The 22,156-nt window shown below is 46.6% G+C and overlaps 1 protein-coding gene across 1 annotated transcript in view; it reads left to right on the forward strand.

Moving 5' to 3' along the window:
* Positions 1-22,156, forward strand: part of kcnh1b (potassium voltage-gated channel, subfamily H (eag-related), member 1b) — a 76,944-nt gene that overhangs the window by 12,869 nt on the left and 41,919 nt on the right. Inside the window, exon 7 of the mRNA XM_056279987.1 lies at positions 4,474-4,903. Coding sequence (XP_056135962.1) covers positions 4,474-4,903 — 430 coding nt within the window. The remainder of the gene's footprint in view (positions 1-4,473; positions 4,904-22,156) is intronic.

Below are 22,156 nucleotides of genomic sequence, written 5' to 3' on the forward strand. Positions count from 1 at the left end.
AGAAGGTCCTGGATTCGAACCCCGGGGTTGTCCAACCTTGGGGGGTAATCCCAGGTCATCCTCTGTGTGGAGTTTGCATGTTCTCCCTGTGTCTGCGGTGGGTTTTCTCCGGATGTTCTGGTTTCCCCCACTATCAAAAGAAACATACATGTTAGGGTTAATACTCCTGTCTGTGTCCCTGAGCAAGGCAATGGGAAAAGAACTGGAGTTGGTCCCCGGGTGCTGCATCAAGGCGGCAGCCCACTGCTCCTAGCTACACAGATCACAGCTAGAATGGGTTAATTTGCAGTAACTGAATTTCCCCAAGGGGAAAATAAAGGAAACCTATTCAATTAATTAATGAAATTTATTAATTATTTCTGTTGGGTGGGGGCTAATCTATTATACATCCATGTATTTATCCATGTATCCATGCATACTCTGAAGTGACATACTACACAGAAGAAGAGCACTAGTACATACTCATTCCACATCATAGTTAGCATATAACATGTGGGCAGTGAGAGTTGTTGAGTTCTGGTTAGTAGTTATCCTCCAAAATTCACAGAATTACATCACATCACAGCTTCTTCAACCACTGACCATGAAGAAATAGACTCTCCATCTCTAACTGAACGCTGAGTATGAATTCTCCATCTCTCATCTATCTCTCGGTGTTTCAGAGCATTTAGTCTTCTGGGCCGAGCTTGCTGTGTGATTTTATATTCATAGCTTGTGGTCCAGCATCATCTGGTGTGACTAAACAGTCTGATGTATTTTGGTAGAGACACAGATCAGAAGAGTAATGAATTTTAAACAAGGCACAGAGCCGAGCAGAGACAGACTCCATATTGAGACTCTTTTATGGACTAATTAGCTCACATTACTCTACAACCTGTCATAAGCTCTCAATGCCCCCAACAAATCTGACAATCTAGTTTCCTCTGTGAGAATATGGAAACTGATGCATATCCCCATTTGATATGGACATTAATGGGGTCAAAGTTTCCTGTTTTTTTTTGTTTTTTTTTACATCTTAGTCAAATGCTGACAGTGTTTGGAGCAAATGCTCAGCATGCAGAAACTGGCACAGTTCGATGTAAATTAGCAAGTTATTACTAACAAATGTTGTTCTGTCAATTTCTACTGTGACCGAGTCCTTAGAATGAATATGTGAAGCCTTCACATTCACAGATATCATTGGACAATCACTGTCCCCAAACCAAGCCTCAGTTTGGGATTTCCCCTCTGACAGTCAGGATTGGCGAACTGCATCAGCACTCCCCCCCTTTTTCTCCCCAATTGTATCCATCCAATTGCCCCACTTTTCCGAGCTGTCCCGGTCGCTGCTTCACCCCCTCTGCTGATCCGGGGAGGGCTGCAGACTACCACATGCCTCCTCCAATACATGTGGAGTCGCCAGCTGCTTCTTTTCACCTGACAGTGAGGAGTTTCACCAGGGGGACGTAGCGCGTGGGAGGATCACGCTATTCCTCCCAGTTCCCCCTCCGCCTTGAACAGGCGCCCCGACGGACCAGAGGTGGCGCTAGTACAGCGACCAGGAAACATACCCACATCTGGCTTCTCACCCGCAGACATAGCCAATTGTGTCTGTAGGGATGCTCGACCAAGCCGGAGGTAACACGGGGATTCGAACCATCGATCCCCGTGTTGGTAGGCAGCGGAATAGAGCGCTACGCTATCCGGACACCCTGCACCTTCTTTTAAACCAGGCAGTGTAGTTGCTGTATGGTCTCTGTTATGTCTTAGCAAATATCGAGCAGGTCCTCCCCAACTGAGGCGTGAAATTAAAAAGAAAGCAGCCACGTAGTGGAACATGGCTGCTCAAAATCTAATTAGATTCCATGCAATGGCTTCCACTAAAAACAAAAGGTCAAGACATAGCAGTGTACATTTACTGGGACGGCAAAGGTACTGACAGTACAGACGATAAGAAGTCCCTGGGTGACTTCAGACAGCAGTTAAACCTCGGTGTTGCTACACAATAGCACAGCTATTGAGTAAATCTATCATTGCTGGTAAATAATGGAGTGACTCAATTATCCTGAGGAGACCATCTGGTTAAACAGATCTGAGGACTAGTCCTGACTGCTTTTCTTAATGTCTCTATGCATGCTCAATAACCCAGGTAAGGACATGAACGGGTTCAACTTTCTGTGATTTCCCCCAGATAGCAAAGACTCTTTGGCCCAAATATGGCCCACATCTGCAGTTACGTTACGGCCCACATTTGGCCTTGAATGATGGCGTTGACTCAGGGTGAGTGTGGCTGCCTCAACTCAGCCACAGGTCCACCTCATATGGCCCACATCTGGCCCACATAGTAGGTGCTGTAACCCAAGTCAAGCCCGGTTCATTACATTTGGGCCATGACTGGCCCACACAACACTTGCCGTAACCCAAGTCAGGCCCGGCTTATGACAGTTGGGCCACGTCTGGCCCACACAAGTTGTCAGTACTGTAACTGAGCCGTAAGTACCAAAAGTGTCCCAGATTAGGCCCAAATGTGTCTGCTGCGCATGTTGAGGGATGTTACTGTGCTTTGCTACAGATACCTGCATGCACTAAGAGGGAAAGACAGTTGTCAGCATACGGGGTGGAACCAACCAGAAAATAGCTAATGTGTATTCATGTTGAAGGGGTTATAGGATTAGTCAGAAGGAAATACCAGATTCTGCAAAGTAGGGCCATGCCCATCGAACACATGGCAGCGAAACTAGGCGAGTCGCTGTCATTAATTGGTAAGATTGGAGTTAATTGCTGTGCGTTGTCAATTTCATCAGTCTGTCATCCCATAGGAGCAAGAAATTAGGAAAACTAGAGGAACACGGCTTCTAGACGGGTCACGGTAGGTAAAAGTAATGCTCTACCAAGTGGTTGACTTGTCATTTCAAGCTACAGTAACAAAGCTAAGTAGTGCTAAACAAATAATGCAATAAATACTGACGGAGGTGAAACGGGCCTGTGTGTGTGTCTATGTGTATATGTGAGAGTGTGTGTGTGTATGAGTGTGTATGTGTGAGTGTGTATGTGTGTGTGTGTGTGTGAGAGAGAGAGAGAGAGAGAGAGAGAGAGAGAGAGAGAGAGAGAGAGAGAGGGAGAGAGAGAGAGAGAGAGAGAGAGAGAGAGAGGGGAGTGTATGTGCATGTTTGTGCGCTGGCTAACGTGACGCGGGGCAGCAGTCTGTCAGCGTGGGTGGGTGGGTAATGGTCTGCTTCAGCTTCAGAGGAGCGGTGCATTATGGATGTGTCCACTGAGAGCAAAGTGTTTTAAAGGAGGAGAGGAGCAGTGACATTATTACATTATCACATTATTACATAATCACCACACATGGCATGGAGTCTGTGCTGGCACAGCATCACACTCCATCACCGTAGGTGTACTGAACATATTCTACTGCCAACCCATCACCCACACAACAACCAGTGTTGTGAACTCCATCACAGTCGGTGTACTGAACATATTCTACCGCCAGCCCGTCACCCACACAACAACCAGTGTTGTGAACTCCATCACAGTAGGTGTACTGAACATATTCTACTGCCAGCCCGTCACCCACACAACAACCAGTGTTGTGAACTCCATCACAGTAGGTGTACTGAACATATTCTACCGCCAGCCCGTCACCCACACAACAACCAGTGTCCTGAACATGCTGTGAGCATACATGATTTATACATGTTGGACACAGTCTGTATCTGGCTTGGTTTGACTTTAGAGGTACAATCCTCGATCCACATGTAAACCAACGGGTCTCCCTGCTACCAAACTGCACACCACAGGGTTTAACCCTGCTGTCACTCCCAGACTGACTGACAGCTCTCTTAATACAAGGACTAACAGTAAACAACAACTAAATCTGAGTTTCTAATGTTTTCTGATACTGTTAAAGGTTTGTTTGGGCGTAGTGTGGTGGGCTATTCTGTTGTCTACCAACACAGGGATCGCCGGCTCGAATCCCCGTGTTGCCTCCGGCTTAGTCGAGTGTCCCTACAGACACAATTGGCTGTGTCTATGGGTGGGAAGCTGGATGTGGGTATGTGTCCTGGTCGCTGTACTAGCGCCTCCTCTGGTCAGTCGGGGCGCCTGTTCGGGGGGGAGGGGGAACTGGGGGGAATAGCGTGATCCTCCCACGCGCTATGTCCCCCTGGTGAAACTCCTCATTGTCAGGTGAAAAGAAGTGGCTGGCGACTCCACATGTATGGGAGGAGACATATGGTAGTCTGCAGCCCGCCCCGGATTGGCAGAGGGGGTGGAGCAGAGACCGGGGCAGCTCAGAAGAGTGGGGTAGTTGCCCAGATATAATTGGGGAGAAAAAGAAGGGAACATTTCAAAAAAGGGAAAAAATTTTTTGAATTTGTTGACACCAGCCATCAGTTAACATCTCAGTGCTGTGACTACGTATGTGGAGCCATCACATCTGAACCTTTGAACTTTGAACTTTTGAATTTTCTCCATCTTCTCTGTTCGCAGGGTATTAGCAGCCTCTTCAGCTCACTGAAAGTGGTGCGTCTGCTCCGTTTGGGTCGGGTTGCCCGCAAGCTGGACCACTACATCGAGTACGGTGCGGCGGTCCTTGTTCTGCTGGTCTGTGTCTTCGGTCTGGTCGCCCACTGGCTCGCCTGCATCTGGTACAGCATCGGAGACTACGAGGTGATTGACGAGGAAACCAACGTGGTGCGGAGGGACAGCTGGCTCTATCTGCTGGGGGAGGCGGTGGGAACACCGTACCGCTTCAACTACACGGGGTCAGGCCACTGGGAGGGTGGGCCAAGCAAGGACTCAGTCTACATCACCTCGCTCTACTTCACCATGACCAGCCTCACCAGCATCGGCTTCGGGAACATCGCCCCCACCACAGATGGCGAGAAGATCTTCGCTGTGGCCATGATGATGATAGGATGTAAGTCAGGTCTTTTTTTGGTGCCTTTTAGCCCTTATTCACTGTTGGAATCCAGCAAGCTGGAACTTAACAGGCTTTGTATTTTGTTTTATCTTGACTATGTGCATTATTTTATCCTTTTGTGTGAAGCACCTTGTAACGTTGTTTAGAAAGGTGCGATATGAATAAAGTTTATTATTATTATTATTATTATTATGTTTTAGGTTCCAATTTTGATCCATTGGTGATGGCCTGGTTTTGGATAGTTCCCAGATCCTAATTTTATTCCTGCTCAGGAGGTAGTACTAAATCAAAGTACTGAGAACTTTGAGGCGGAGCTAACACCACTGTCAATCATGATCGGTCAAGTAATGTGTCAGCATCCTGTCCTCATGACGCTCTAGCTACAATCACCGTTTTTAAAAACCGCAGCGGGGGAAATGCTGTTGTTTGCTGTTCACACTAACGTCACATGGCAAATGATGTTGACGATGTTACTGCTGCTGTTTGCAGAGGCGATTTAATGCTCGGGCTTTCCTGGGCTGAAGCACAGGGGCCCTAAAGGTCAAAGGGCCTCTGTCTGGACGTGTAGTGCAGAGCCCATTCGGGTGTAATCCCCCGTCTGACCACAATGTGGGTTCTAATGCCAGAGTGGCGCTGTTTGTCTGGTCGCCAAGGGAAGAACGTCGGTCTGTATGTCTGTCCTTCAATTTCTTTGGCATCCGCTCATCCAAACAACTTCAGACTCAACACTGCACTTCCTTGGGTCCTCAGCAATGCATTTGCCAAGTGTGAAGTCGATCAGGTTAACGGTTGTCCAGAAAATCGAAGGACAGACATACAGACATAGAGATTCCTTCCATTTTAGTTAGATAATATTGTAATATAATAATAATAATAATAATAACAGTAATTTTTAGGGGAGGGTTAATGTCCTATATCCTGTGTACTGGTTGGCCAGTTTGTTGCCAATGGTGACTTTTTTGACACTGATTGGGCAGGTTGGTGTCATGGTGTTGCGATGTTATGAGCTCTGGTGACCTCTTGATTGAAAAAAAAAAACAACAACAACCATGAGAGCGAAAGGCCCAAAAAGAAAAACAAAAGCGAGACCAGGAGTTGTGTGACTCGACTACCCGACAAATCTCAGGAATTTCGCTGCCAAGAGAACCAGCCGTAGACACTTCTAATGGTAGATCAGTGTTTAATTTTAATGCTTGTTATTGTGATATTAATATGCGTTGGAGCAGGGGTCGGCAACCTTTTGGATGTCCCGTGCCACTTAAAAAAAAATTAAAAAAATCACAGACCCGAGTGCCAGTTCATTTTCATAATGAGCATTTATCCATCATATTTACTGCTCCTTGTTTCCATGGCTAGACTCCACATGCCAAAAGATCTGTGCTCTACACACACACACATCCTCACAAATGTATCCTTGTGGGGTCCCCTCATTCACTCCCATTCATTGACATCCCTTCCCTAACCCTTAACCCTAACCTTAACCATGCAAACTACATGCCTAACCTTAACCCTTACCCTAACCTTAGTTCTAACCTTAACCCTAAAACCAAGTCCTAACCCCAAAATAGAATCTTTTCCTTGTCGGGCCCAATAAAATGGCCCCGCAACACACTTTATTTGTGAAAATTACTAGGGTAAATTAATTCAATCTTAACTATTTAGTGTGACCCTTGTTTGTCGCAATATGTGGTAACCACTGCTAGACGCAGAGCGTCGTTTATATCCACACTCTGGTCTCGAGCTACGCTGAATACTGACACATCTTTCAATGCAGGAGTCTGCTGGGGTCTTAGGTTTTCAGCCATGTCTGTAATGCGCCTCTCCACAGTTCTCACAGGAACAGGCATTTCCTTTGGTCCTGTTGATGATCGTGTCTTTGTTTGGTAACCCATCAAATATGACCTGCGAACTGCTGAGGAAAGCCTCCTTTATATTCTCTCCATCGGAGAATGGCTTCCCGTGTTAAGCCATGAACTGTACGACTTTATAGCAGCCCTCTGTAGCTTGGTTTTGTACATATAGCAGCCCTCTGTAGCCTGGTTTTGTACATGTAGTGGCCCTCTGTAGCTTGGTTTTGTACATATAGCAGCCCTCTGTAGCTTGGTTTTGTACATATAGCAACCCTCTGTATCTTGGTTTTGTACATATAGCGGCCCTCTGTAGCTTGGTTTTGTACATATAGCGGCCCTCTGTAGCTTGGTTTTGTACATATAGCAGCCCTCTGTAGCTTGGTTTTGTACATATAGCGGCCCTCTGTAGCTTGGTTTTGTACATATAGTGGAGCTCTGTAGCTTGGTTTTGTACATATAGCAGCTCCTCTGTAGCTTGGTTTTGTACATATAGCAGCTCCTCTGTAGCTTGGTTTTGTACATATAGCTGCTCCTCTGTAGCTTGGTTTTGTACATATAGCGGCCCTCTGTAGCTTGGTTTTGTACATATAGCAGCCGTCTGTAGCTTGGTGTTGTACATATAGCTGCCCTCTGTAGCTTGGTTTTGTACATATAGCGGCCCTCTGTAGCTTGGTTTTGTACATATAGCTGCCCTCTGTAGCTTGGTTTTGTACATATAGCGGCCCTCTGTAGCTTGGTTTTGTACATATAGCTGCTCCTCTGTAGCTTGGTTTTGTACATATAGCTGCCCTCTGTAGCTTGGTTTTGTACATGTAGCAGCTCCTCTGTAGCTTGGTTTTGTACATATAGCGGCCCTCTGTAGCTTGGTTTTGTACATATAGCGGCCCTCTGTAGCTTGGTTTTGTACATATAGCGGCCCTCTGTAGCTTGTTTTTGTACATATAGCGGCCCTCTGTAGCTTGGTTTTGTACATATAGCAGCTCCTCTGTAGCTTGGTTTTGTACATATAGCTGCTCCTCTGTAGCTTGGTTTTGTACATATAGCGGCCCTCTGTAGCTTGGTTTTGTACATATAGCAGCCGTCTGTAGCTTGGTGTTGTACATATAGCTGCCCTCTGTAGCTTGGTTTTGTACATATAGCGGCCCTCTGTAGCTTGGTTTTGTACATATAGCTGCCCTCTGTAGCTTGGTTTTGTACATATAGCGGCCCTCTGTAGCTTGGTTTTGTACATATAGCTGCTCCTCTGTAGCTTGGTTTTGTACATATAGCTGCCCTCTGTAGCTTGGTTTTGTACATGTAGCAGCTCCTCTGTAGCTTGGTTTTGTACATATAGCGGCCCTCTGTAGCTTGGTTTTGTACATATAGCGGCCCTCTGTAGCTTGGTTTTGTACATATAGCGGCCCTCTGTAGCTTGTTTTTGTACATATAGCGGCCCTCTGTAGCTTGGTTTTGTACATATAGCTGCCCTCTGTAGCTTGGTTTTGTACATGTAGCGGCCCTCTGTAGCGTGGTTTTGGCGGCACATCAGGTTGTAAACACACTGCGTTGCTTCCCGTACTGGGCCGCTGCCCTCTGGATTGATTCAGCTTCATCAGCCTCATCTTGGATGTTTTTCTCCTGTCTTGTTTCAAAACGACATTTTACACTTTAAGTTCGCCACACATTTTCACAGCAGAGAGTGAACACTGCTCTGTCCTTTCGTGAAATAAATCCGAATTCGTTTGTCCAAGACAGCTTAAAGAGGTGAATATTAGACAACCTACTTTTTTTTGCTTCTGTTGTGTTTAGTTGTTCTTGACATGAAGCAAAACAGGAAGCTAGCTAGCTGTGCTAACTAAAGTTTAAGAAAATGTTTCACAGTGAAAGAGGAGGAGCCGCTTAGTTTCGGAGAAGGCCGCTCTCTTCTTCGCCACCGCCGCAGTGTACCCCGGGAAGAGGCCCACTCTCTTGCTGTGCAGGGTCAACAGAGCCGAACGCACAGCTTTGTGGAAAATCTCCTCTCTCTCTGAGAAAAGTGAAACGGTATGAATGGTGAAAAAAGGCACCGCCCTCTTTTCACAATTTAACAACTCCCCCCCAAAAATTAGCCTATTCAAGTCATCTGGTGAAAATTCCTGTATTTTTTCATATTGCAATATATATCGCAGAAATGGAAATATCGCAGTGAGTTTTTTTCCCAATATCGTGGAGCCCTAGGAGGAACTAATGTTATATATTATTAACATCCTGACTGGATGCTTAACGTTGAGATCATAAAATATTTAAATAGATGCTTTAGCAGCAGTTAAGCACCAAAGTTAGCTTGTCTGAATCATGTTTTTAGCTAACTGACAACCCAGAGAAGCAAAGCTGACACATCAAAAACACTTTATAATGTTCATCTAAAGCTTTGTGTGAACTTGTGTGAACAAGGTAAAGGTGGTAGAGGACATCTTACTTATGTCTCTATTGATGGTGTTTCAGTGAAATCCTACCTCTAATAAAACCACATTGGAAATACCATGTGATAGACCAGGGAGAGAATAAGGGAGAATTTGGAGGGGGGGCGGAAAAAAAAGAAGATTTTTGCCAATTTTCTAGTCAACGCAAAATCTTTAACATATTATAGCAGCAACTCTGTTTCGAAATCTTAGATACACTCACTCACAAGTACTTTTGGAGAGGTGGCAACCCCCCTCCTTCAAATCTACACAGATGGTACGGCTGAACGTGAGGCACGATCTGATATTGCCATGTTGGGTGTTGTTCCCATGACGTCACCATTAACGTTGCTGCTGGACCGTCATAGCAACGGACCAATCACGTTGTTGTGATGTCGTGCCTTTGTGACGCGAGGAAAAAGACCGCAAAAATACCAAAGCGATCCAAACATAACCTCAACTTCAACCTAACCCCAAGTTTAGCCCAACACTTACCTTACCCTAACCTGAACCGATAGCTAACCCACAATCTAATCCCGCAACCGTCTCTTTCCTCCGAGTCATAAAGGCACAAAAGCACAACAACATGATTGTTCCACTGCAGTGATAATCCTGGAGCAACAGTACTGATGACGTCACCAACACGGCGGTACCACATACTACACCGACTGGAAGCTTAAATGTCGGTTTGTGAATGAGTGAGTTAGAAGGCTCTTGAGGTGCTTCACATCTGAAAATGAGTTTGACCGACTCATCATCTGAATCCAGACATGTTTCTTTTGTTATCTGCCAGTTTTCATCATTGAAACAACAACAATTTAGTTCACCGAAAGTACCGCTGATGCCCGAAAAAGGGCTCTTTAATCTGACCGGATTAAAGATTTAAGATGACTTTTCTCAATAAATGTAGAATAAGATAGAAATTGCTGATATTACATTAACTCTTATTATCTGATCTACTTGAGATTGTTAGCCCGTAGCATGTACAGAAAGAAACTGTCCCCCAATGATTCCTCCCTAATTTTCTGCAAATCAAACGTTTAAACATTTTTTTGGTACAAAATTAAAAGAAAAGCTTATCAAGGTATTTCACCGTGTTTCAAGTCTCATAATGCTTATTTCAAGATGTTGCTGGAAAATCTTTCTTACCCCTATGATAGATATCACTGTTTTCAATAAAGTGCACTTGTTCTATGATAACAGGACTTTGTGAAAGATCTCTAATGCTCTAAAATGCCTGAGGAGTGGAGAAGAAGCATACTGGTACCGAGTTTCAAGAACAAGGGTGATGTGCAGAACTGTAGCAACTACAGAGGTATAAAGTTGATCAGCCACAGCATGAAGATATGGGAAAGAGTAACAGAAGCTAGGTTAAGAGGAGAGGTGATGATCAGCGAGCAGCAGTATGGTTTCATGCCACGAAAGAGCACCACAGATGTGATGTTTGCTTTGAGAATGTTGATGGAGAAGTATAGAGAAGGCCAGGAGGAGGTACATTGTGTCTGTAGATTTAGAGAAAGCATATGTCAGGGTGCCGAGAGAGGAGGTGTGGTATTGTATGAGGAAGTCAGGAATTGCAGAGAAGTATGTAGGAGTGGTGCAGGATACGTATGAGGGAAGTGTGACAGTGGTGAGGTGGGTGGTTGGAATGACAGATGGGTTCAAGGTGGAGGTGGGATTACATCAAGGATCGGCTCTGAGCCCTTGTTTGTGGTGATGATGGACAGGTTGATGGACGAGATCAGGCAGGAGTCTCCATGGACGATGATGTTCGCGGATGACATTGTGATCTGTAGTGAGAGTAGGGTGCAGGTTGAGGAGAGCCTGGAGAGGTGGAGGTATGCACTGGAGAGAAGAGGAATGAAAGTCAGTAGGAGCAAGACGGAATACCTATGCGTGAATGAGAAGGAGGACAGTGGAATGGTGAGGATGCAAGGAGTGGAGGTGACGAAGGCATATGAGGTTAAATACTTGGGGTCAACTGTTGAAAGTAACGGGGAGTGCAGAAGAGAGGTGAAGAAGAGAGTGCAGGCAGGGTGGAGTGGGTGGAGAAGAGTGTCAGGAGTGATTTGTGACTGAAGGGCACCAGCAAGAGTTAAAGGGAAGGTTTACAAGATGGTTGTGAGACCAGCTATGTGGCACTGACAGTGGCACTGATGAAAAGACAGGAGGTGCAGCTGGAGGTGGCAGAGTTGAAGATGATAAGATTTTCACTGGAAGTGATGAAGAAGGACAGGATATTCTTCATGTATCTTATAATGCCATTATAATTGTGTTATCCTCTTTCAATGTTGTGTGTGTAAATTGTGTAAACACAACATCATTGCACGTTGTCCGTCTTGGGAGAAAGATCCCTCCTGTGTTGCTCCCCCTGAGCGTTCTTCCTATTTTTTCTCCCTGTTAAAGGTTTTTCTTTTCTTTTCAGGGAGTTGTGAGGCTGTAAGGACAGGATGTTGTGTTGCTGTAAAGCCCACTGAGGCAAATTTGTAATTTGTGATAATGGGCTGTGGTGGTGTCAGAAGTGGGATGGTGAGGCCGTGAGGCCATTGGAAGCGCGTGCGCCCAGAGGCGTGAGGGAGCTTGTATGCTGAAGCGCGGGGATGCACTTCCCGAAGGAGGGGGGGTAGGGTAATGACCATGGATAAGTAGACTCACTAGCCCTTGACTAACGAGTCGGACCCTTTAGTCGACTCGTTAATGTAGTCGTCCGTGGTGTGGGAGACTCAGGTTCGCGTCCTGGCTGTGGCAGTTCCCGGGCTGCCCCCCAAATTCGCTACATTCGCTCTGTCTGCTGTTGTGTGTTGGGGCAGCAGGTTGAGGGCAGCGGATGCAAACAGGCTCAATAAACTGATCCGCAAGGGCGGTGACATTGTGAGGGTGGAACTGGATTCTCTGGCGGCGGTCTCTGAGAGGAGGACGCTGTTGAAGTTATGTGCCATCATGGACAATGTCTCCTACTCACTTCATGACGTGCTGGTTGGGCACAGGAGTACTTTTAGTAATAGACTCATTCTGCCGAAAAGCACCACAGAGCGCCACAGGAGGTCATTCCTGCCTGTGGCCATCAAACTTTACAACTCCTCCCTCAGACTGTCAGACACTCGGAGTTAATTGTCATTAGACTGCCCTTCCACTTGTTTTAACCTGTTGGGTTTTGTTTGTGCTGTTTTTTGTGCTGCGGTAGTGCAGTATAGATAGGGTGTTATGTGCACCATGCTTGTTGATATATTCTGTTGTTATTTCTATTTCTTATTTTATCTTTTATTTCTATTTGTTTCTATTTTCTTGTTGTCTTGTATCTTGTTAGTTTTTAGCTTTTTCTTACTAGAGCATGAGCGTCTGTAATAGAACCCAGCTTCTCCTCGGGGATGAATAAAGTATACTGATTCTGATGCAAATAAAAGGGACTTGACAGGATTAGGAACGAGTATATTAGAGGGACAGCTCAGGTTGGACGGTTTGGAGACAAAGCGAGAGAGACAAGATTGAGATGGTTTGGACATGTGTGGAGGAGAGATGCTGGGTATGTTGGGAGAAGGATGCTGAATATGGAGCTGCCAGGGAAGAGGAGAAGAGGAAGGCCAAAGAGGAGGTTTATGGATGTGGTGAGGGAGGACATGCAGGTGGCTGGCGTGACAGAGGAAGATGCAGAGGACAGGAAGAGATGGAAACGGATGATCCGCTGTGGTGCCCCCTACCAGGAGCAGCTGAAAGTAGTAGTAGTAGTCTAAAAATTATTTTTAACAGATCTTAAGTGAAGTTTCTTGTTTTCATGTTTTGTGAAGATTCCTTATCATGAAACAATTACACTTTCTTGAAATAAGGAATAAAATCTACCAGTGGGGTGAGAACATTTTACGAGCAATATCTTCGAATAAACATCGTGAGACTTGACAGAAGATGAAATATCTTGATAAGCTTGTGTTTTTTTCACAGTGTAGATGATCTGTAACATCCCGTGTTTGTGACTTTACAGCCAACACCCCGCTGAGATTAAGTCATCCTTGGTAAACTTAAACTGGGAGTAACGGTCGTAGCTGCCGCAGAGCCCAGCATTGGTTTCGCTGAAGCTGTTCAGAGATGAGATGTGACCGGATTTCCCTGCTGGACTAGAACCTTCCAACCAAATGGAACAGTCCTTCTTTCCTTTGCCCTGTTGAAACTTACCATTACAGTTTTTTTAATATTTATAAAGCCTGTCTGTTTGAGTCCAAAGCTACAGACGGCGGTTTGGAGCCAGCTGGTGGAGCACTGATGGGATGGTGGTGCTGTGAGATGAAGTCTCCTCTTACCTGATGAAATATTAACCGTCCTGACAGTGTGATGGAAAGTCTCTTCCTCTCTGCTGTCGGCCGGGTTAAAGTGTTCCCTGTCAGAGACCAGCAGCAGGATGGAGAGTCTTACGGTTTCAGTCAGGTTACAAAGCAGAATGCTGAGATCAGCACTCAGCCAGTTTGGAGTATTTAGGCAGGGTTGTGAAGGTTGGTCAGTCTAACTGTGTTATTTAAGTGAAGCAGAGAAGAGGATTTTCTTGAGCTCACAGTATGGTGGCAGTAACCAGGGAGGCCCAGAAGTCAGCCCAAGACAAATGAAAGGAAAAAGAACATATTAAATATGTTCAGTGGAGGTTTAAATGGAAATGGTTTCTTTCTATGATCCCAGTGAAACACAAACAGTGATCCATTTCCATGTCTTTATTGTTTGGGTTTAGTCTGGCACTCCCTGCAGTTGTACGAACTCTCTCCAATTTGGGGTTGAAGGCTCTTTATTCTTGCAGTTGTAAGATACTTGGTGTGGTTTTGCTCAATAGTCACGCCGCACAAAATGGCTGACAGAGGCAGCACCCTCTCAGTCAGCAAATTAGTCAGCAGTTACGTCTGTGTTCTGTAACAGGATAATTTCTTTTGTTATTTTCATTTTTATCATTTCTTCCAACAAACTGACCATCTACATTACCAGTATCAAAAAAACAAAACTATCAACTATCTTTGCCTTTTTGGAATCAGAATAAACTGGGAAATGAGTGGATTGGCTCAGTCCAGTAGAGTTTCACCATTGCTGGTCAGTGTGTGTTGTTGTTAGCATATTGGATTTGGAAGTATGTCTGCCAGAGAGCCTTCTACACGTCTTGTACTTCCAGAGTGCGTGAACTGCTTCACAGCATCATTTCCTTCTCAGTGTGAACATCAGGTTGTAATTTCATATTTTCTTGATTTCAAGATGCAAAGCAACTCACGAGATTGGAAAGGAACTCACTCATGCACTTACATATTAGGTTAGCAAGGCTATCTCTGTGGGGCTGAGCCCGGCAATAATTGTATTTCTAACCTCCTTCCTGAGTGTATCCTCCTCTCTACCCATCTAGAGAGAGACAGAGAGACAGAGAGAGACGGAAAGAGACAGAGAGAGAGAGAGACCTTTGACCTTTAACCGAGTCTTTAATGGTCCAATTTTTCATTCACGTTAAAATAACAGCAGTATTAACACAGATACTCATATACATATTGAACAACAATCCCCATACACAGCAAAAACAAAAGATACAGACCTTCCCTTTTTTAGAAATGAAAAATTAATTGGTTTTCTACAGTGCACAGAACATCTCCATATTCATTCATTCATCATTCACCATCAGCTGCTTCTCCGGGGTCGGGTCACGGTGGCAGCAAGCTAAGTAGGGCACTACAGATGTATCTCTCCCCAGCAACGCCCTCCAGCTGCTCCTGGGGGATCCCAAGGTGTTCCCAGGCCAGATTGGACATGTAGTCCCTCCAGCGAGTTCTGGGTCTACCCCGGGGTCTCCTCCCAGTTGGCCATGCCCGGTAACCTCCAAAGGAAGGCATCCAGGAAGCATCCTAATCAGATACTCAAACCACCTCAACTGGCTCCTTTCGACGCGAAGGAGCAGTGGCTTTACTCTGAGCTCCCTCCGGATGTCTGAGGTCCTCACCCTATCTCTAAGACTGAGCCTAGACACCCTACAGAGGAAATTAATTTCAGCCACTTGTATCCGTGATCTCACCCTTTCAGCCACTACCCAAAGCTTATGACCATAGGTGAGGGTTGGAATGAAGATTGACTGGTAAATTGAGAGCTTTGCCTACCGGCTCAGCTCCCTCTTCACTACAAAGGTCCGGTACAACGTCTGCATTACTGCTGATGCTGCACCAATCTGCCTGTCAATCTCCCGCTCCATCCTACCCTCACTCGTGAACAAGACCCTGAGATACTTGAACTCCTTCACTTGAAGCAACAACTCATCCCCAACCCGGAGGGAGCAATCCACCATTTTCCGGTAGAGAACCATGGCCTCAGACTTGGAGGAGCTGACTCTCATCCCGGCCATTTCACACTCAGCTGCAAACTGCCCCAGTGCGCTGGAGGTCACGTTCTGATGAAGCCAACAAAACCACATCATCTGCGAAGAGCAGAGATGCAATTCTGAGGTTCCCAAAACGGACACACTCCTCATCTTGGCTGCGCCTTGAGATCCTGTCCATGAATATCACAAACAGAATCGGAGACAAGGGACAACCTTGGCAGAGTCCGACACCCACCAAAAACGTGTTTGACTTTGTGCTGAGAATGCGGACACAGCTCTCACTTTGGTTATACAAAGACCAGATGGCTTGTAGCAACTGCCCTGGTACCCCATACTCCCGCAGTAACCCCCACAGAGTGCCCTGTGGTACACAGTCATAAGCCTTCTCCAAGTCCACGAAACACTTGTAGACTGGCTGGTCAAACTCCCATTCCCCCCTCAGCACTCCCGCAAGGGTAAAGAGTTGGTCCATTGTTCCACGGCCAGGATGGAATCTGCATTGCTCCTCCTGGATCTGAGGTTTGACAATTGGTTGGAGCCTCCTTTCGAGCACCTAGAGTAGATTGTCATGAAAACTGACACGATGTGAATCCACTCTGTGACCTCACACGCCTGAAGGTGTGATGAGGCTGAAGTCCTTCATCATCATCATCATCATCATCATCACAGCGTTACCTTCACATGCTTGGCTTCATCTTCTGAGTTTCATTATTTGGGATTTCATTAGGAATTATCTGTGGGCCACACATGGATTCAGTCAGTGCTGCTCATCATAGTCCTCAGTGTGAGAAGTCGGTTGTGCAGTGTGGAGATGTGGCCGGATCTTCACTGTTTTCCCACCAAACAGTGGAAAACCAGGCCTGTCATGCCTGCAGCAGATTCTGATGCATTACAACATGTCTCATTTTCAAGCTGCAGAAGGTTGGTCCATTGTTCCACGACCAGGACGGAATCTGCATTGTTCCTCCTGGATCCGAGGTTCGACAATCGGTTGGAGCCTCCTTTCGAGCACCCTAGAGTAGACTTTCCCATGGAGGCTGAGCAATGTGATGCCCCGATAATTGGAGCACACCCTCCGGTCCCTCTTTTTGAATATGGGAACCACCACCCCAGTCTGCCACTCCACAGGTACTGTCCCTGACCTCCACGTGACACTGAAGAGTCATGTCAACCAAGACAGCCCAACAATGTCTAGAGCCTTCAGCATCTCAGGGCGAATCTCATCCACACTCAGCACCTTGCCACCGAGGAGCTTCTTAACTACCTCAGAGACCTCTGCCAGGGATATGGGTGGGGCTTCCTCTGAGTCTTCACACCCTACCTCCTCCACTGAGGATGTGTTAATCGGGTTCAGGAGCTCCTCAAAGTATTCTTTCCACTGCTCGACAACATCCCCAGTCCGGGTCAACAGTTCCTCTCCCCGGCTGAACACAACGCGAGTCAAGTCCTGCTTCCCCTTCCTGAGTCGCCGGATGGTTTGCCAGAACTTCCTTGAGGCCAACCTAAAGTCCTCCTCCATAACCTCACAAATTCCTCCCACACCCAAGTTTTTGCTTTCGCAACCGCTGAAACGGCTGCCCTTCTGGCCTCCCGGTACCTGTCTGCTGCTTCAGGAGACCGCTGGGCCAACCAAGTCAATGCCTCCTTCTTCAGCCTGACGGCTTCCCTCACCGCCGGTGTCCACCAGCGGGTTCTTAGGTTGCTGCTTAGACAGGCACCGATGACCTTATGACCACAGCTCCTGCCTGCTGCATCTGCAATAGAGGCTTTGAACATGGTCCACTCAGACTCCATGTCCCCAGCCTCCCTTGGGATACACAAGAACTTCTTCCGGAGGTGGGAGTTGAAGACCTTATGGACAGGGGCCTCTGCCAGACGTTCCCAGTTCACCCTCACTACACGTTTGGGTTTGCCAGGTCTGTCCGGCAGCCTTCCCCGCCATCTGATCCAACTCACCACCAGGTGGTGATCAGTTGACAGCTCTGCTCCTCTCTTCACCTGAGTGTCTAAAACATATGGTCTGATGATATGACCACAAAGTCTATCATCTATCTTCGGCCTAAGGTGTTCTGGTACCAAGTACACTTATGAAATACCTTATGTTCAAACATGGTTGTTTGTTTATGACCAATCTATGATCAGATCAGGGAGGCCGTTCCTCCCAATCACACCCCTTCAGGTTTCTCCATCATTGCCCACGTGAGCGTTGAAGTCCCCCAGCAGAACTATAGAGATAGAGTCCCGAGGCGGAGCCCTATCCAGGACACCACCCAGAGACACCAAGAAGGTCGGATACTCCAAACTGCTAGTCGGTGCATAAGCACACACAACAGTCAGAGCCTTCCCCCCAGCGACTCACAGTCATATAGAGGCGAGTCAGGCGACCCTCTCATTCCCCGGGGAGAACTCCAACATGGCGGCACTCAACCGGGGACTTGTGAGTATCCCCACACCCGCCCGGCACCTGTCACCTTGGCCAACTCCAGAAAAGTAATGAGTCCAGTCCCTCTCCAGGAATTTGGTACCAGAGCCCATGCTATGTGTGGAGGTGAGCCCAACTATATCTAGTTGGTACCGCTCCACCTACCACACCAGCTCAGGCTACTTCCCTGCCAGAGAGGTGACATTCCACGTTCTGAGGACCAATCTACGATGCCAGAAGTCAGCACGCCCCGGTCCCCGCCTTTGGCTGCCGCCCGGCCTGCATTACATCCTACCCCAATGCTCATGCCCATGTGTGGTGGGTCCACGGGGTGTGGCTTCATGTTGTTTTTTTTTGGGCTGGGCCTGACTAGGCCCCATGGGCCAAGGCCCAGCCACCAGACGCTCGCTGGCAAGCTCCTCTCCAGGTCTAGCTCCAGGAGAGGGCCCCGGTTTCCCTTTTCCGGGCGAGGTGCTGTAACACTGCTGGTGTAAATTCACTGGGTTTTTTTGGGAATCGCTCTTAGTCTGGCCCCTCCCCTGTGACCAATTTGCCTTGGGAGACCCTGCCAGGGGCTTTCCTCTCATTTGCCACCATCTAAGGGACACTGAATGATACACATATTCACACACATATTTCCTACTTTTTACACAAAGAAGCCCAAGACCACACTCAGACACACACACATGCACGCACACACACACACACACACACACACACACACACACACACACACACACACACACACACACAGTCAAGCCCAGAGACTCATAAATGCACATGCACACACAGATAGTCGTCCTAACTATCCTACTGCTTTAAATAAAATAAAATTAATAACAGTAATAATAGTTAAATACTAAATAATTAATAAGTAATACTGGTATCTCATTACCAATCTGGTTTATATACTGCACCTGTATATGCTGTGATTTCTTGTGTCAGTCTGTAAGTACATGTTTGGTATATGTTGTGATTTCTTGTTTGTAATGACTGCTTTGGCAATACAAATGTCTATTTGCCAATAAAGCACTTCTGAATTTAAAATTAGAGAGAGAGAGAGAGAGGCACAGAAAGCGAGAGAGTGGCAGAGAGAGAGAGAGAGAGTGGCAGAGAGAGAGGGGGGGGCATGTACGTATATGTGACTTGGAGAAATAGTTTTGTTTACAGTGGGTCACAACACGTCAAACCAGCTCTCAAGGTGGTTTTAGGACTCAGATTATAATCACGCCCAATGCATCTGGGGTGCATTTACACCTGGATGTTCAGACACATTTTATCACCACGTGTAAACGGGTCTTCCTAGTGTCCGGATGGTCGGTTGGTGTCCGAGGTCCAAATAGGATCCCACATCTGTCTGCAGGTGGGGGCTTCCTCACATCTGCCGGCTGAAAGGCTGAAGGTGGGCTTGATGGATTTTGATGATCTGTCTGTGCTGTCGGAAGCTGCCGCCATCACCCTCTGTCTCTCATGTATCCCTGGTCATGTTAGAGTGCTTCCCTGGAAGCAGTTCAAATGAGAATCATGTTTCCTCTCCCCGACGGCAGGTCAGCCTCCCACATAAACTGTGATTTCAGATCCTAGACCTTCAGACTGGGGCCTGGGGCTGGATTAACTCAACCAGGTTATTAACCTCCCATGAATTCATTTGCATCACTCAGTCATTTTAGTCATATATCATGCACACATAGGACAGTTTCTCTTCTGTATCTTACCGTGCTTTTAATCATTTACCTTTATATTAAACTTTATCTTTACTTTGTTTACTAGTATGTCTACACTCCACACTGATGAAACACATCAGCCGGTACGAGTTTGTGTAGAAATTGAGTTCCACTTCATTTTAATTGTGTGAAAATGAAATGTTTGGTTCAGTTATTATGGTTTGTGTATCAAACAAAAACCATTTAAAATGCTGACATGTATTACACAGTAAAGATATATTTTCTAAGGCTGAAGTGTCAGTATGAGAAGTCATCTGTAGTCCTGCCACACCTCAAGGAGACTGGTCTGCCTGGCGTTACTGAGACATCTGCTCTCACATCCATCCTCTGGGAAAAGGAAGATGAATTCATTCTTTCACCCTTTCTGCACTTGGCTGTCGGAAAGCGTGGGCCGATATGTCAGTAAAAACTCTTGATTCCCACACGAAGCTGATGCGTCACTGTTCTTCTAGTGGTTACCGACATGATGGGAGCGACAGCACTCTGAGATGTTATCCAATTACCCCACTCTTCCGAGCCGTCCCGGTCGCTCCTCCACCCCCTCTGCAAATCCGGGGAGGGCTGCAGACTACCACATGTCTCCTCCGATACACGTGGAGTCACCAACTGCTTCTTTTCACCTGACAGTGAAGAGTTTCACCAGGGGGACGTAGTGCGTGGGAGGATCACGCTATTCCCCCCAGCCCCCCCCCCCCCCAGAACAGGCATCCCGACCGACCAGAGGAGGCATTCGTACAGCGACCAGGACACATACCCACATCCAGCTTCCCACCCGCAGACATGGCCAATTGTGTCTGTAGGGACATCCAACCAAGCCGGAGGTAACACGGGGATTCGAACTGACGAACCAACTTGGACTGTGAGGAATCTGGGTGTGACCCTGGATGACCAACTGTCGTTTGCTGAAAACGTTGCATCGGTTGCTCGCTCCTGCAGATTTCTCCTCTATAACATCAGGAGGATTCGCCCATTCTTCACCGACGAGATGGCACAAGTGCTCATCCAGGCTCTGGTCATCTCCCGGCTGGACTACGGCAACTCCCTCCTTGCTGGCGCTCCGGCATCAGCCATCAGACCTCTGGAGCTTGTTCAGAAAGCTGCAGCTCGTCTGGTGTTCAACCGCCCTAAGTTCTCCCACACATCTCCCCTTCTCATGTCCCTCCACTGGCTCCCAGTAGCTGCTCACATCCAGTTTAAGACTCTGGTGCTAGCCTACAGGGCAGTGAAAGGAACAGCTCCTTCCTATCTCCAGGCCATGGTCAAGTCCTACACCCCCGCCCAACCACTTCGCTCTGCTGCCTCGGGACGCCTGGTTACCCCGTCGCTCAGAGGCCCCTTGCTGCCGATCGACCCGGTCACGGCTCTGTTCTGTCCTGGCCCCTCAGTGGTGGAATGAACTCCCCACTGATGTCAGGACAGAGGAGTCGCTGCCCATCTTTCGCCGCAGGTTGAAAACTCACCTCTTCAAGAACTACTACCCTGTTACTTGTTCTTACCACTTATTGTATTCACTCATTTAAAAAACAAAAATCTTCTTTCTTGTGCTTTTACTTTAGCACTGGTTTTGCTCTTAGATGCTTGTTTAGATGCACTTATGACCTCTGATGACTAGTAGTTCTCCTGATTTCCTACGTTACATGATGCACTTATTGTAAGTTGCTTTGGATAAAAGCGTCGGCTAAATGACTGGAATGTCATGTAACGAACCCCGTGTTGGTAGGCAATGGAATAGACCGCTATGCTACCTGGTCGCCCCTTAACTCGGGATAGTTTCTTAAATTGATAAACGACTTTCTATGGTAGCTGCAGCTTCCAAGTGGCCTCGACGCCCTGACCTTTGACCTCCTGATGTCAGGTTATATATAATATTGGAAGTTTAGGAGTTGAACCTTGTTCTGTTTTTTCAGGACTTTGTGGACCATGTCCCCTTTAATGTAGTTTTTGTCCAAAAACGGATACCAAACTTAAAACGTACTTCTTATAGATTTTAAAATAATAATTTTGTCCAATAAATTTGATCTCCTCTCATCATCAGCCGCCTCTCCGGGGTTGAGGTTGGGTCAATAAATTTTCCATCTTTATGCTGAGTTGTTAAATTAAATTTATGAGTTTTTTCATGGTCTCTGTTGTGTTACAGACACTTAATTCCTCTGGGGAGCATTTCATCTTTAAGTGCTTCATAAATTAAGTTGACATGTTTCCCCTGTAGACAAATGGTTACAGCATATGCCACATGGTCGCAACTGTCGCCAGTTTGATTCCAGCCAGGGACCTTTGTTGCATGTCATACCCCTCTCTCTCACCCATTTCCTGTCTACCTCTTTATTGTTACTATCTAATAAAGGTAAAAAAACATTTTTAAAAAGTCAAAAAAAATCTTTAAAGAAAAAAAAAGTTGACATGACTCAACTGATATCTCCACCAAAGCCGCGCTGCTGCATTTATGTCTGGCATCAACACCTCCTGCATGTCTACAACAGGTCTGAAATGATGTTGTCATGAAGACAAGCAC

The sequence above is a fragment of the Lampris incognitus genome, chromosome 5 (genome assembly GCF_029633865.1).
Source record: "Lampris incognitus isolate fLamInc1 chromosome 5, fLamInc1.hap2, whole genome shotgun sequence".
NCBI lineage: Eukaryota > Metazoa > Chordata > Actinopteri > Lampriformes > Lampridae > Lampris > Lampris incognitus.